At 51.4% G+C, this 17,166-nt stretch overlaps 1 protein-coding gene across 5 annotated transcripts in view; it reads left to right on the top strand.

Moving 5' to 3' along the window:
* Nucleotides 1-17,166, top strand: part of LTBP4 (latent transforming growth factor beta binding protein 4) — a 1,311,633-nt gene that overhangs the window by 1,281,437 nt on the left and 13,030 nt on the right. For all 5 annotated transcript variants that reach the window (XM_078660636.1, XM_078660634.1, XM_078660635.1 and 2 more), the window contains one exon: nucleotides 2,213-2,362. In XM_078660636.1, the coding sequence (XP_078516762.1) occupies nucleotides 2,213-2,362 (150 nt within the window). The remainder of the gene's footprint in view (nucleotides 1-2,212; nucleotides 2,363-17,166) is intronic.

The raw sequence follows: 17,166 nt of genomic DNA, 5'->3' as shown, positions 1-17,166 counted from the left end.
AGTGGGGCGGGGAGGCGGGAAGAAAGGAAGGGAGGGGGGTTAAAAAAAATTCATTTACCTGCCAGCCGGCTGGCTGGCCGGCTCCCGCCTCTCCTCTGCCCTCTCCGTCCTCTTCCTGGCTTCTCCTGTGCAAACCGGAAGCACCCTTGCTCCCCATAGCCAGCGCTGTGATTGGTCTGACCGCCGTGGTTTGGAGCTCAGCCAGGGATTGGGAGCCTGGGCATGTTCTCCACCCAGTTTGTAATGTAGCCTGGGTGGAGAACATGCCAAGTGCACATGAATGTTTGGTTTGCTCGAGACGGCAGGCCAAGCACTCATGCGCACTTAGGAGGGTGCAAACCACTCCTCCCTTGGTCTGTCAGCAGAGTAAATACACCCCGCCCTGCCAAGACGCCGCAGCAGGAACAAATAAAATGATAACATCTAGTTATTATTATTTTATTTTTCCTTTTTTTACACTGAGTAAAGCAGTGGGGCGATGCTCCTGCACCTTAGCAGAGGAGCCGCCACTGAAATTGTGTGTGTTTCACCTGATGAATTCTGCTCCTGAAACGAGCCGAAATCTTAATGTGACACACTGTGTAAAAAGTTTCAGGTATGAGTGCAGAAACACTGATTCCTGCTTGTTATTCCCCCCAAATTCCTGTTATTTCCTCTTCTCAAGAATTAATGGGAACTCCAACAACTGTAACTCTTGGTGTGTGGAAATAGCGTAGATTACTCCAGGCCACTACTAATGAAGGACTTATTGTCAAGGCAAGTGAATATATATTTTCAAGGTACATAGATGTGGAGTTATATATAGTAAATCTGCACTTATTTCTATTTTCGTAACTGGATGATGTAGTGGTAGTCAATATTCTAGAGTCAATACATTTCAGCCCTTGTAAACTCCACTGTGTTGTCATTTCAAGGGTTGTCGATGAATTCGGAGAGAGGTGACTGACGTAGAGTCTGGTTGAGAATGTAATGCTACAGCTTGGGCTTTACTGCTCCTAGTAGAGCAGGGCCAAGGCTGTTGTGTGTAAGGTTCATCGCTGTCTGTAAAAGCATTGTGAGAACAAAAACGAGGTACTGGAGGAGGGGGACCAAGAGTAAATTAACAGTGGCTGTGATTAATTTGAACATTCCACCCATCTCCTTTTTTATTTTTCAAGGAATGTAATTGGTGCCAGTTTTCGTAGCTATCCACTACATCTGTGTGGGTGTATTAGTTTGTAATTGTTCTCAAGATTGGGTAGCGGGAGTTTTAGCTTGCTACATTTGTAAGCCTACATTGCATACGATCTAAATAGAACACCCTTTTTGTTGGCTTTTATTTGACTGTGACTTTTAAAGACTAGAACCCAACTGAACAAATGCAGAACATCTCATATTCTGGGTAGATTAACTGGACTAATTAACATCCCAAATTGAGTGTCATGATATTGTCTGTCAACTTCAGCTTTGGAATTTCCATTGGATGACACATTTTGCAACTGATAGTTTGGTCAAGCGCGTCCTAGAGAGGCACTAGGCATGTCAAAGGTACTTTGAGTGTCTGGAAGATACTATAGACCTTTTGAAAACCTAGGTGGAGCAGAAACTTGGGGCAGGATTTTATGACTGACCTGGTTGGGCTATTTTCTACTGTAGAAACAATATTAACATTGCATTTGATGAAGCAAAACAGCTTTGATCGGACCTAGATGAAATAGAGTGCCACACTACACCCTTACATATATGTGCTGTGATGCTAAAAACATGCCTGTGCAACCACAGTCCAAAAGATATTACTACATGACACTTCATATCATCAGGTTCTGACCAAGCTTACACTTAACATTAGGTCAGTCCTGCTTCAGTTATCCAAAGGATCGTAGAAATCACTAGAAACCTACACATGGACGACTGCATGACTTATGCAGACATCAAGTGAATTGAGCCTAATTCCCGCAGTGAAATTACATAGTGCTTAACTAGTTAAGAGTAATTTTAGCCCAATATTTGTACCAACTAAGAGGCACAACATTGAAAACAACATGTCCGCAGGTCAAAATGGACCAGAATTCTTGTTGCAAAAATTGCTCAGCACCAAAGCTATACAATGTAATTGGCCATTTTTCTATGTGTACGACTTTAAAAACATTAATGGAAGTTACCAGACTATGTCACAGCACGCACACATGTACTTGTGGTTCTAATCCTGATGGCTGTTGGTGTTTGTCTTCAGGCAGGTACGAGCAGTTTGAGGGACTTCAGGCGGAGGAGTGTGGGATTCTCAACGGCTGTGAGAATGGACGTTGCATTCGGGTCCCTGAGGGCTACACCTGTGACTGCTATGATGGATATCGCCTGGACATGACCCGGATGGCTTGTGTGGGTAAGATACCACTCTGAATGTAGAGTAAGAATATCCAATCTCTGTGACATTTCTGCATTGCCGCTCAATGAGAAACAAGGAATGCATTGACTTTTTGTATTGGAAACATTACAGCCATCTACATTTGAACCAGTGATAGTTCTGTTGTATTGCAATCTGAAAAAGACACTGGGAAAAGTAACCATATTCACTATAAATTAGCAGACTCTCAGGTCCACTGCCAAATTTAGAGGTGGACAGAACATGTAGGGCGCTCCAAAGAAAATCCCCTACCCTCCCGGTGACTCTGGCGTACTTTTTTAATTTTCTTGAACTCCCACTTTGGAAGCTTGAGAGAGAAGTTAAGTCATCTGAAAACCTTAAACTAGTGCAGTACCAAAACTTCTTCTCCCAGCAGGCAATGTATTTGCCTCAACTGATTTTTTTCTAAAACCCAGTACTGGCACCATAGAGTCAGTAAACTTGGGATTTATCATGCTGTAGCTAACTCCTAAGAAGGTTAATCAATTTTACCACAGGTCAAGTCTACGTGTCTCAAGTTTGCTGGTGTCAAGCTATTACTGCTGGTTGTTCCTAAGGATGATCAAAACCACCCTAAACTCAGGTTGGAACTTATAGTTAACAGGCAATGGCAAAGCCAATAGGTCTTGCCTTTGGGGCATATTGGATTTGCTAATTGCTTTTGGCTGAGCTGTACAGTGTCATGACACTGAGAAGGAGAGAGTAGAGAAGCACATGATAGGAGACAGCCGGAAAACACATGCACTCTCATGGAGTGGTTAAGCATAAAGAAACAAGCAGTTCTCTAAAACTTAGCAGTAGATAGACACAAGTAAAGAGGATATGTGCCAGGTGAGAGACAAACACAGGATGGACAAAGCTAGCCATTGAATAAGGAGCAAGCAAATGAGAGTGACAGTAAAGCCAACCAATAGTAAACAATGGGAGGGCTTTAAGCCCTCCCATTAAGTTCTTGGAAAATACATTATTGGTCTTTTGCCACCAGTAAGCTTGTGCTGTCTGGTGGGGTCGACCTAAAAACAGCATTGAAGACTGTTTTATTCCAAATCTGTTTTTATTTTGAACACAGCGTTAAGCCTAAAACCTCATGCCGAGGCCGGCCGCGTATGTGATAGCTCTTGTGTTTCTGTGCCACCTTGGACCGGAGAGAAGCTTTAACACAGCGCCTTGCCTACTTTATTTTATTTATTTATTTAATTGCTTATATCGCGCCAGAATCGACCTATGAGGTATCTCCGCGCTTTGCTCGCATCGGTACTGAGGAAATGTTGACTACGTGTGGTACCACAGGGTGGGTTATGCTTCCTGAAACAGAAGAGTTTTTAATGTTTTCCTGAAACACAGATGATTATCATTGTGTCTCAGGTTGGATGGAAGCTTGTTCCAGATGGTAGGGCCTATAAAGGAAAGAGCACGTCCACCTTGTCTGACTTTTTTTATGGTGGGAATTTCCAGTAGACATTGGTTGCTGGAACGTAAAAGGCGTTCAGGTTTGTATATCTGAAGTTTTTGTGCCAGATATCTGGGGCCTTGCCCATAAAGGCATTTGTGCACTAAGCAACAGATTTTAAATTTAACACGTTGTCGTATTGGCAGCCAGTGGAGATGTCTTAGCAGAGGTTTGGACGGGGTTCTTGCAGGAGCATTTAGAATCAATCTGGCGGCCGTATTTTGGACTACCTGCAAACGATTAAGCGCCTCCTCATTTGCTGATATGAGGAGGCCGTTGCAGTAGTCCAAACGGCTTATCACCAGGGTTTGCACAAGAGTCTTCCTGTGGATGTCAGGCAGCAGAGGGAAGACTCGCCTTAACTGGCCAATTGTTCTAAAACAAGCTCCTGTGACGAAGTTAGCATGTTCCTTTAAACTCAGATTCTGATCAAGTTTCACCCCCAAGTTCTTAACAACTAGCTTTGGGCATGGGACAGGGCCTAGTTCTAAAGGCCACCAGTCGGGTGACCAGAGCATGCTGGCTTTCCCAAAAAGCATTAGTTCGGTCTTCCCGACATTACACTGGAGGCAATTAGTAGCCATCCAGTTGGATACTGCTCTCATGCCCTCGGCAAAATTGTTCTTCACTTCAGGTGTAAGAGAGTTGAAAGGAAAAAGCAGCTGGGTGTCATCAGCATATGACACTGGAGTGAACCCAAACCTTCTCACAATCTCTGCAAGGGGGGCCACATACACATTAAACAATGTGGGGCTTAGGCATGAGCCCTGTGGCACCCCCTTAGTGAGTACCCTCGAGATGGAACGATAGGGTCCCACACTGACAGATTGTGAGCGGCCGGAGAGAAAACTCTCCAACCAGGATAGTGCCAATCCTCCAATACCCACTCTCTGTAATCGGCCGAGAAGAATCTCATGAGACACAGTATCAAAAGCGGCCGACAGGTCTAACAGCACCAGAATCATCGATCCTCCTCCATCCTGTGACATTTTGATGTTATCGGTCACGGAGAGGAGTGCCGACTCTGTGCTGTAGTTGGGTCTGAACCCAGATTGTGATGGGTCCAGGCCTCCTGTCGCCTCTATGAACCTGGAAACATGGATGTTTACATGCTTCTCGGCTAATTTACTTAAGAAGAGCAAGAGAGAGATGGGGCGGAGGTTGGAGAGTTCTGTCCATGGTAAGGCCGTGTTCTTCCGTATTGGGTTCACAACTGCTTCCTTCCACTGCTGAGGGAGCTGACCTTCTTTAAAGGAGAGGTTTAGAATCTTTTGGATTGTAGTACAAAATATATTATTCAAAGTGACAATTAGCTTAGCTGGTATCAGATCAAGAGGGGATCCTGTTTTCATATTATTTATTAGTGTCTGGGTATCACTATAACTAATGTCAGGGAAGGTAAGTAGGGTGCCTCTAGAAGTATCGGGGTGGGTCATGCTGGAATGCTCCAGATCCCCGGGGCATTGAGCAGTGATGATTTTTTTATAAATAATCTCAATTTTATCCTCGAAAAATTGAGAGATGTTATTACACAAAGTTTGTGTAAATTCGTCTGGACTTTCACATGCAGTTGGTTTAGTGAAGGTATCCAGGATTTTATAGAGCTCTCTGGAGGAATTGCCAGCTTCGGCTAACTGTGCAATAATGCTGTTCTTTCTTGCCTGCTTAATGTTTTTATAATAGGTAGACATGGCTTTTTGGTAGTTGATCTTATTTTCATTGGTATGAGTTTTCCTCCAGAGTTTTTCCAGCTTCCTACACCCTTGCTTTTCTAATTTTAAAGATTCTGTGTACCATACCTCTCTCTTGGCCGCAGAAGGTTGTTTAATTATTTTTTGTGGGGCCAAGTGATTCAGCATGTCAAGTAGAGTGGCATCAAATTTAGACAAAGCTGACCCAATGTCATCAGAATCCGATATTACAGGCTCACTCCATGTTTCTTTCACTGTTTCTAAAGTGATCTTATGCCAGGGCCTTCGTTTAATGGTCGGTACAGTAGGGGGTTTGTTTGGTTTATTCAAATTTTTAAAGGTGAATTCAAGCATACTGTGGTCTGACCAATTAACTGTTTTTGGACGATGACAGTATATTGATGTACAATTGGTAAATATTAGGTCCAGTGTGTGGCCGCCTCTATGAGTGGGCCCACTATTCTGCAGCTCAAGACCCAATAGAGCTAGGTCAGATATTAAGGTCTTTGTTTCTGGATGATCTATGTGGTCCACATGAAAGTTAAAGTCACCCAATAAAATGAACTTTTCTCCAACTTTCATGTGTTGTGCCAGTATTTCCACTAACGCTAAGGTGAAGCCAGCATTGGGTCCAGGGGGATGATAAACTAAGGCACCTTTCCAGTGCTCCTTAGGTCCTATCACAATGTTAAAAATCATAACTTCCATCGCAGGCTGACTAATCTGTTCGATGACAATGACTTTGAGATGTTCTTTATGTATGATGGCAATGCCACCACCAGTTTTCTCAAGACGATCCTGTCTTAAAATTTTATATCCAGTGGGAATCCCCAATGTAATGACAGGAGTAGTATGCGGTTTTAGCCACGTTTCAGTAAGGAAGCTGATTTCAGGTTTAAGAGTGTGGATAAGGTCCCATATTTGTAAGTGATGTTGTGGTAGGGAACGAACATTTAGTAGGAAACTTTTCCAGCCTGTCAGCATGGGTGCATTCTCCCGAACATGGCCCCTGATAATTGATGTATGTGTAGCCTGAAACCTACATATAGCGCATGAGAAAGGTCCATCAGGACTTGGCCAGCAGGCATTAATACATCTCTCCACCCCCTGGGGCTGCAGATTTAATAAAGCTTGAGAGGTGTACCTGAGTCGTATGTCTCGCAAAGATTCCATGACGAAAGGGCAGAATAACAGGCCCCAGGCCCGGTCTGGCACGGACGGGCACAGACGGGCACAGACGGGCCACTCTTTGGCTACTCTTCGGCTCCGCTGCGCGCTCCCGCTGCGCGTTCACAGAGGGGCGAGGGCTAAATAGCCCCGAGCTAGTGAGCCGCTAGAGCGCTAACCGCCAAGCGGTATTCAACCAGGAAGTGGTGTCCTCCCACCCTTTCCAAATCAGGGCTCAGGAGAAATCGCGAGTAACGGCCTGAAAAGCGGCTCGAAAATGCCAATGAACCACCAGCAGTGAGTGTATAAGTAAATGTGTGCAATATCGAGTGTCACAGGTCAAATTTTAAAAAGTTCGTATTTTTAAATCAGTCACAATTAAAATATCTCAGGGCATAAGCACAACAGCACAACATTGATTTTCTGTCAGGAGGCTCAGGCGAGCGAGCGGATCGGGGTGACGCTGCCACAATCACCCTTACCGCATCGCGCCGATGTCAGGCTCCGCCTAAATAGCCCCGAGCTAGTGAGCCGCTAGAGCGCTAACCGCCAAGCGGTATTCAACCAGGAAGTGGTGTCCTCCCACCCTTTCCAAATCAGGGCTCAGGAGAAATCGCGAGTAACGGCCTGAAAAGCGGCTCGAAAATGCCAATGAACCACCAGCAGTGAGTGTATAAGTAAATGTGTGCAATATCGAGTGTCACAGGTCAAATTTTAAAAAGTTCGTATTTTTAAATCAGTCACAATTAAAATATCTCAGGGCATAAGCACAACAGCACAGCATTGATTTTCTGTCAGGAGGCTCAGGCGAGCGAGCGGATCGGGGTGACGCTGCCACAATCACCCTTACCGCCTACAACCCTCTAGGGAGGGCCGGCTGCGTGGCTTAGGAGTGAGTTGCGCAGAGGCTTGTCGCATGCGAGTGAATATCCGCTTTGCAAGGAGGGTATATGGCGGGCAACTAGCCCAACTGTAACAAACAGCCCAACAGGGCGCAACTGTCTCATAGAGAGACAAAGGCCAGAGTGGCAAGGAGGAAGAAAGGAAGTAGGTGAGACAAGAGAGCCTGAGAGTAGGCAGAGAAAAGGAGAGAGGGCGGTGGATACGCGTGGCGTGCCGGGGAGTAGGGTATAGGGGGGCGTGTGTAGTAGCAGCAGCATCTTGTGGAGTGGTGTGGCTCACTGGTTAGAGGCGGCAGACCCGGAAGCAGAGAACGGCCTGGGACCAGGGTTCAATTCCCGACGCGGCAAGGTCATGGACCAGGGTCAGCGGACTCAATAATTATCGCCTCGGTGCCTACTCTAACCAGCGATCACACTCGGCAACTCTGGGCATTAGCTTGCCTCATCTCTACAACGGCCCCCCACATTCGCTGGGGATGCCTGGTTTCACCTTGGAGATACCCAGTAGGGACCATCTCACAGGGATAGCCAGGACGGGTTCCCCAGCGGTCTACAGCGCCACGACGCCTCAGGGCAGCAGTGCGCTTTACAAGACACATACATACATACATACATACATACATACATAATGTGTATGGCAGTCAAGGGCATAGCCTGGCAGGGTCCGCAGGGACGATTGTGTCCTCAAAGAGGTGCAGAGCGCGGAGTCTAGGGGGCATATGTCGAGCATAGTCTATAGAGCAGAGGTGCCGCACTAAGGGCTCCCAAACCGCTTTGAAGCGTGTGCCCCGCACCTGCAACCTTGCCGTGAGTAGTTCCATTGCCAGGACCTGCCAAAGGCGCACAAACCAGGAAGCTATGGGCGGCACCCCGTTCGCTTCCAGTATAAGGCGATGAGTTGTTTAGCAGTACCCAGCATTTGGAGCGTAAGGATCCAGTCGCTGCGGGTGAGTGCCTTAAGTGCGGTAGGCTGAATTCCGAGTAAGATCGTGCTCACTTCTTCAGGCAGGGGGAAACCCAGCACCCCTTTGATATGGCTAAGCACCTCCTTCCAAAAAACAGCCAGGGTCGGACACGTCCACCATATATGCACAAAGTCACCAGTCGCAGAGCCACATCTCCAGCACATCGGCGAGGCATTGGGGAACCTCTTGCTAAGGCGCAGCGGGGTGTAGTACCATTGAGTGAGCAGTTTATAGGCGTTTTCTCTCTGCGGGACACTGCGGTATATCTTGGGTATATCTCGCCATAGTCTGTTCCATTGGGAGAGTTCAATGTCCGTGTCTGCCGCTAATTGCCATTGTCTCTGATGGGGTGTGCAGGCGTCGATGCAGGGTGCTGCAGTATATAGTATATCTGTGAGATTAGCCTCTTCAGCCCCCCAAGGGAACGTGCCAACTTCTCGAAGGGCGTGTAGGCCCTAGTGGCCGCTTGGTACATGTCTTCACCCGTAGTCCAGTGACATAACTGAGCATGCTGTAAGCCAGCCGTCAGCGGTACCCTAAATGCCTCCCTAGTTTTGGGCGAGCCCCCGAGGAAAAGGTCCCCAATAACTCTGCAGTCCCCTTGCGTCCATTTTTCAAACGCCCGAGTCCGGTAAGCCGGGGGGAATTGTGGGTTTCCCACTATCGGGGTATGCGGGGATGGGAAAGTAGTGAGACCCCTAGACACAGCTACACTATCCCAAATATCCAGGACCGTTTTTGTGGGGACCGCTATGTACGCACTTCTGGAGCGTGCCGTCCGCGGGAGCCAGGGTAGGTCCCATATGGTGCATCCTGTGACCGCTCGATCCATGTGGAGCCAATGCTTGTCGCTTTCGCGTGCGCCCCACTCCTCCACGAAGCGGAGGTGTGTTGCCCAGTAGTAGTGCACCAAGTTGGGGCATGCCAGGCCGCCTCTATCCCTTGGTTCCATAAGAATCTTCTGTGAGAACCGGGGGCGCTTCCCGCCCCAGATGAAGGACGTGATCTCACGCTGAAGGCTCCGAATGCAGTGGAGCGGGATCGGGGTGGGCAGATATTGGAATACGTATAGAATTCTAGGGAGGATCGACATTTTAACCGCGTTAAGGCGCCCCAGCCATGAGATCATCAGAGGCTTCCACTTCCGAAGGTCCTCCAGCACCGCTTTGCGACACTCCGTCCAGTTTACCGAGGACCAGGAATCCAAATGGGGGGTCAGGGCAAGGCCCAAGTACTTGATGTGGCTCTCCGCCCATTGGTAGGGCACAGCCTTCTTCAGGAATGGGATCTCCTCCGCAGGTATAGTGAGATTGAGCGCCCAAGATTTAGTATGATTTATTTTAAGGACTGACGCTTGTTCATATAGACAGAGCACCTCGTGGACCGCTGGTAGGGATTCACAAGGGTGCGTAAGAGTGAGGATCAGGTCGTCAGCGAATAGCGCCACCTTATTGTCTCTCCCCCCCATGGGCTATTCCATGTATTCTAGGATCGCACCATATCATTGCCGCAAGCGGTTCCACTGCAAGGGCGAACAAGAGCGGCGAAAGTGGGCACCCCTGCCTCGTGCCTCTTGTGTATCGTTAGCGGCGGTGTTAGTTGACCATTTACCCTCATTCTGGCTTGGGGCCCTAGGTACGGGGCCATGATACTCGCTATCATTTTGGGGCCTAGACCGAGCTTCTGGAGCACCTCTTTCAGGAAGGCCCAGTCCACCCGATCAAAGGCCTTCTCCGCATCAAGCGAGAGAAGACAAGCCGGGATGTCCCAGTGCCACACTTTGCCTACTAGATGTGCCAGTCTGCGTACATTATCAGCCCCCTGCCGGTCCCGGATGAACCCCACCTGGTCCGGGTTCACCAACCCTGGCATGTATGGGTCGAGTCGTTTAGCCAGTATCTTGGTATAGATCTTTAGGTCGGTGTTCAGGAGGGCGATAGGACGGTAGGAGGCACATAGCGCAGGATTCTTCCCTGGCTTTGGTATCAGTGCAATCTCCGCCATTCCCATATCGGAGGACGGGCCAGATGCGTCCGAAAAAGAGTGGAACAGCCTCAGTAGATAGGGACAAAGTTGAGTCTGAAAAATTCGGTAAAAGGTCAGCGGCAAGCCATCCGGCCCCGGAGTTTTCCCCGTGGGGAGATCTTTAATAGCCGCAGAGACCTCATCTTCTAGTATGGGCTCTTCCAGCTCTGTCGCGCATACCGGCGGTAACGGAGTCCCCTCGTAGTCAGCGAGGACGGCCGCTCGTGCTTCCACTGATGTAGGTTCCCCCGCGTACAGGGCCGTATAGTAGGCTACAAAGGCGTCCTGTTTGGCTCTTTCAGTGACGGCACTAGAGCCATCCTGACGTTGTATATTAGCGATATGGGCTCTAGCTGCTCTCGCCCTCAGCCTTCCTGCCAGCAGGCGCCCCACCTTATCCCCTCCCTCATAGTATTTTTGCTTTAGTGCTAGTAGAGAGTGTTCCGCCTTGTTGGTGCGCAGGAGTCGAAGTTGTCCCCTAAGGTTAGCTAGCGTCCTCCTGGACGCCAGGGAAGGTCGGTCCCTGTCTTGCGCCTCCGCCTGTTTGATCTCACCCCCTAGGTCAGTCTCCAGTTTACAGGCCTCACGTCTCCTCGCTATCGCCAGGGAGGTAATGTGACCCCGTATGGTGGCCTTAAAGGCATCCCACACTACCGGGAAGGACGTTTCCGAGTTGTCGTTAATGGCGAAGTACGAGTCTATGGCTTCCCGGATGCTGTTAACATCCTCCGGGTTCCGGAGGACGCTTGGTGGGAGGGTCCATCGTCGCTCCCGGGGTGTGTGCGCAAATGGGTCCTGTAGCATTAGTTCCACATGTGCATGGTCCGATAGCGAGATATCCGAGATGGCAACTTTCAGCGTGTCCCGGGTCAGGTCAAGAGAGGTAAAGATGTGGTCGATGCGTGAGTAGGTTCGGTGGGAGTGCGAGTAAAAAGTGAAGTCTCGGACTCCTGGATTATGGTAGCGCCACGCATCGACAAGCCCTAGGTCCGTAATCTGCGTCCTTAGCGTGGAGGAACTCGCGCCCGCGCCGCTAAATGCAGTCTCCGCACGGTCTATGTCTGGGTCCCATACTAGATTGAAATCCCCTCCCAATATTGTACGCGGTTCGCCGGTCTTAAACTGTTCCCGCAGGAGCGACTGGAGATATTTATCTTGCGACTGGTTGGGTGCATATACATTACCTAGAGTGAACTGTACCCCTCCGACCTGTACCGCGGCCCGAAGGAAGCGTCCATCTCCACTCTTGTAGGGTTTTGTGGATCCCCGCCTAAAGCCAGCTCTACACAGGATCGCTACCCCCGCCGTTTTAGTGTCAGCCGATGCCCACAATTGTGTGGGGTATCTGGGGTGCGCCATGCGTCTAGTGTCCCCCCGCAAAAGATGTGTCTCCTGAAGGAAGATGATGTCAGGGGAATGATGGAGAAGATAGCGCCATACCTGATTCCGCTTGTTGGGGGAGTTAAGTCCTTTGACATTGAGCGTCAGGACCTTTAGGGGTTTGGGAACATTCACTGCCATGACACTAAGGGGGTTGGAGCCGCCTCATCGCCCAGCACCCTCCACCCTGCGGAGTGTAGGGCATTAGCCTCCCCCTCCCACCACTGTCGCGCAGATACCTTCAATAGCCTCCGGACCACCACACTACACAAAGGGAGAAGGGGCCAAGAACAGGGAACGCTCAGATGAGAAGTAGGAAGAGCAGAAAGAGCAGGAAAGTAGAAAGAACGTAGAAGGCATACAATAACAGCAGGCCAACAGGGCCATAGTATAATGTCCCAGGTTCCGGGCATCCTCTACCCGAGGGTTTGGATGGTCTCAGGAATGTCACTTCCTATGGGACAAAATGGGGGGTCGTCTACTGAAGATATGGGTCCCGGTTGCCCCGAGGCCCGTCTGCCCCGCTGCCCAGGGTGGGTTCGGGGGTAATTAACTCTAGTACATCACAAAGGTAGGTGTGCCATATCAGGCGGTTCAGAAGTGTTGGGCCCCAGCGATGAGGATCTAGTTCCTGAAGTGAAAGGCCGTAAGGTCTGACCCTCACGATCACCTTTAGGGGGGTAGCAGCGCCCCATGATGTTCTACTGCAGCCCCTTTTCTCGCTGTTAGCTTATCAGGATCGCCTCCAGTGCCCAGCTGTCCCCATGCGTTGGTGCGGCGGGCTCAACACCAGGAGTGTACTCCGCCTACGTTATCGAGGCATGTAGTCCCTTAGGAGCCGCAGAAGCGCAGGAGTCGTTCTACCTTATTTCAGGGGGTGCAAGGCCACGAGGGTTGCCCATCACGATCTCCTTCTAGAGAGCAGATGTGTTCTATGATGCGTCAGTTCAGGGGGCACCTTTCTCGGTTTCTCGGAGTGTGAGGCCGCGGGGGATTGTCCCTCACGATCGCCTTCAAGGGAACAAGCGTACTCTATGATGTCTTGCTTGACCTGGGGCGCAGAGCGGCCGGCCATCGAAGAGGCACGGTGTCAACGGTCTCAACCAAGGCGTGCGACCCCCTAGGGGCCACAGGAGTTCAGGAGTCGTTATTCTCCATTTCACTGGGCGTAAGGCCGCGGGGGTTGCCCTCCACGATCACCTTCAGGGGGGCGAGTTCACTCCATGGTGTCCATCTCATTCACAGATGTAGAGGTCGTTGATCAGGGGTTGTGGCGGTGTTCTCCTCACTGGTCGTTGACCACCTAAGGTCAGGAGCTGTTCTTCTTCATTTCACGGAGTGTGAGGCCGCGAGAGTTGCCCCTCGCGTTCACCTTCAAGGGAGCGGATGTGCTCTATGATTTCCTGCTTGGCCTGAGACGTGGAGCAGTCATCCACTGGGTGGGTTCGGCGACGTCGATGTACCGTGGTCCAGTCCGGTCGGGCCGGGAGTCTCTCTTGGCGCTTGGAGCGGGAGGGGCTGTGCTCCGGGGATTCCGAGAGTCTAAGCAGCTGTGCCGCCTCGCGGTAAGATCGGATGACTCTGCGCTTGTCTTCCCAGCGAAAGATGAGGGCAAAGGGATGTCCCCACTGGTAGGGAATGTTGAGAGCCCGCAGCTTCTCTGTCACCGGGCGGAAGACTTTCCTTCTATGCAGCGTGTTGGGGGCCAGGTCTTGGAAGATTTGGATCTTGTGCCCTCCATAGCTTAGGTCCGGCTTGTCCCTCGCTGCTTTCAGTATGGCCTCCTTCTCTGTGAAGTAGTGCACTCGGGTTATAATGTCCGGGAGGAGGCCCGTCTTGCCTCCCGCCCCGAAGACTCGATGAGCACGGTCCAAGAGCGGTGGGGAGGCGTCGTCGTTGCCCCACACCTCGTGTAGGAGTTGAGCCACATAGGCCATGGCATCAGTCCCTTCCTCCCCGAGTGGCACACCCCGTAAACGGAGGTTGTTGCGGCTCCCCCTATTTTCGAGGTCCTCCTGCTTGACCTGGAGCTCGATGTTTTGTTCCTCCAGGACCGCCACTCTCTGCCACAGCTGCTCCAGACCTACCGTGCGTGTATCAACAACTTTCTCGAGTCCATCAACCCTGTCTCCCAGCTCGGTCACCTCCTTGCGCAGCTTTTTGACGCACGAGTGCACTTCTGATCTCAGGGACCCTATTTCCGATTTCAGGTCTGTCATGAAAGAGGACATGAAGGCCTGGGTCACCGGAGGGGAGTCGGCAGCAGGTTGCGGCACTTCTGCAGTTGGCGCTGGCGCTCCTGCTTTGCCCCACATGGCAACCACCGATGTGCCCCTAGGCGCCGCCGCCGGGTCCGTCTTGCCCCCTCTGCCGCGGCTCATTATCAATTCGGAGCGCAATGTCCAGCCACCCGATGCGTCGCCGTGATTTCTCTATGTAGCTGCAGCAGCGTGGGGGTTATTCAGCACACCACCAGTAGACCTCTCCCCTCTCGAGCACCTTCTCACATGTAGACCCGCTCTGCCCGGCAAGTGAAGTTCAGGCCTGTGTCCTCAGGAGTCTTTAAGGTGTCACCAGTGCGTGAGGGATCTGCTATGGGGGTCAGACCTCTCTTCGAGCGAAGGGCGCTGCACCGCTCCCCCCCGCAGATTGTGGCGGCTCCTCTCGAGGGCATTTGAAGCGCACCCCAGCTCCCTCACCACTATTGTCTCGTGTCTCCCGGAGAGCAAGTAGGCTGCGCACAAGTCACCCAGGGGCTCCAAAGCAAATGAAGGGGTACTCACGCGTCTTCAGTAGCTTCTCCCCCTCTACTCCGAGTCGGCCGGCCAGGCTGTGGGGTGCAGACACTAGCGGGCGTAGCGTGTCGCCCAGCCAGCCGACTACGATGCTCTCTCCAAACAGGGGGGCGGGGCCACGCACCTCTTACAGCACTGTCAAGCAGCCAGGTCCAGTCCGACCCACCGGTGAGGGGGAAAGCGCTCGAGCCACCTCCGCGGCCTCCCGGGCAGTGTCGTCCGCTCTGAAGCCCGCTCTGAAGTGGGGGTGTAGTGTTTCAGGTCCAGTGTGGGCCCGCAGGCAAGGACAGCAGGGCTGGATTGTGGTGTAGGGCCTAGGCCGGTGTGCGTCTCTCAAGGCAGGGCCCCGTCTCTCCCCTCCAGAACGGCAGTGGGAGCAGGCAGGGCCAACTCTCCCGCACCCGGTTCCACTCAAGCAGGCGGCCAACACTCACCGGGAGTCCCGATGTTCAGCAGGGTCAGGCACCCGGGTTGGAGGTGCCGATCAGAGAAGGCAAGATGGCGGACAAGGCCCAGTTCGCTCCGCAGGTGAGGGGGAGAGCGCTCCAACCGCCTCCGCGGTCCCCCGGACAGCGGCCCCCGCCCCGAAGTAGGGGCGCAGTGACCTCAGGCCCAGCTCGGTCTGATGATGAGTCAGGGACCAGGCCCGGCTATGCCTCTTGAGTCGGGGTCCGTTTCTCCCCACCCAGATGGCAGCGTGGGTTGGTGGGGCCGACTCCGCAGTGCCCGATTCCGCTCCAGCAGGCGGACACCACCCACCGGGGGCCGCAGTGCTCGGCAAAGCCCAGTCGCAGCCCGAGGGGCCAGGCAACCGGGCGGAGGGCGCCAGACGGGAGAGGCAAGAGGGCGGACAGTACCTTCAATGGGCCCAGTCGTGGCTCAGTAGTCCAGGGCGTTCCCGCAGTCACCAGGGTGCATCCGTCGGTAGGCAGGGGGGGAATGCAATGGAGACCGCTCACCAGTTCGTCCCCGCGACAGCTTGTGATCCCGCAGCAGGGTCTCCCAGCAGCAGGCCAGCCGGCGGCTTTTCCGCGCCAAGTGCGGCCTAGCGTCTCCACCAAAGCCGGGGCCTCTCTTAGGGTCTGCAGCCGAGCGCCCGCAACACCCCTGCCTGGGGGTCGCCCCGACGCTGGCAGCCCCGTCCCCTCCGTCCGCTGGTCTCCCGGTGTGCAGTCCGCAGCTGGGGGATCCGCCTCGGAGGATCCGCTTGTGTCTCTGGTCGCCGCCTCAGCGCTGGGAACTGTCCGCAGGGGAAATGAAATCAGGGCGCCGGCCGCCAGGCGAGGCGACAAAATGGCGGTAGGACTCCGGCAGCAGAGTGTCCAGGCCCCCAGCTGCCCCCAGCTGGGTCCCCCGCACCGGAGTGGTCTCCCGAGGGTCACCTCGTACTCAGGGCCTAGTTAGTTGATGGGGCCCCCCATGAAGCCCCCCAAATTTCGCTTATGATAGCTTATTTAGGCAGCGGGGCGACGGAGCTCACTCGAGATGCGCCCGTTCACATCGCTGTCTTGGCCACGCCCCCTGAAGACTGTTTTAATGCCATCCCTGTTTTGCTCCTACAAAATGAGTGAGCCCAATACTCTTGTGAAGGGGAAGGGTGCTCCCACAAATGTGGCCAAAGTATTAATTTTACACATATTTCTTCAAATAAATTACCTAATTAGAGACCGGTATGAATAACTTTTTAAAGAGAAATCTGGACTGTAAATCGACACTGCAATGCATGGTGTAGTGTTGCTACTGAGAAAGCCTAATTTTTTTAGAAGCAACACTTCGTATATGCGCCTAAAAGAGAATTATGATATTTCCCCTGGGATGTATTTGTGGCTGGATGGGCTAAAGATCCCTCAACCCAGGCTGCCTTTTGTCTCCAACCAACTTAAAGGGCTCCCTCTATCCTGCCCAACCTTAACCAAATCCTCCACAGACCTCCATGCATGAGAAATTCAAAAGGAAGAAGCGAAAAGTCTTTCAAAAGTCCCTGTTAGAGACTGATTAGCTAGGCTAACATCATTCTAAATGAAAACTCAGAAAGAAGAGGGCCAAGGAAAATAAAAATAAATTGACACTGATGTCAGTCTCCTGTCTATACCGGAAAACAAGGACTTGGAGCACCTTCATATTTTGGACTGTGGCCAGTGGGGGCATAGACCTGCTTTTTGTGTTGTGGACCTGCTTCAATTAAAAAAAAGAAAATATGTTTCATGTAAAGTTATTAGAAAAGTGATAATCTTTCCATCCTAACAATAAACTCAAATACATTTGGTTAATGTAGAATGATCACTTTACTCCAGGTCATTACTGACAATGTGCCCAATCCTGAACCTTTCGCCCTCAAATCAGTGATTTCAGGTGTTTTACGTTTAATTTGTTCAATGCAAGCATATCAAGATAACTGCACCCAGATT

The sequence above is a fragment of the Lissotriton helveticus genome, chromosome 9, assembly GCF_964261635.1.
Source record: "Lissotriton helveticus chromosome 9, aLisHel1.1, whole genome shotgun sequence".
Lineage (NCBI taxonomy): Eukaryota > Metazoa > Chordata > Amphibia > Caudata > Salamandridae > Lissotriton > Lissotriton helveticus.
Note: the sequence above shows the minus strand (reverse complement) of the source record. Positions and strands in the feature narration are given on the sequence as shown.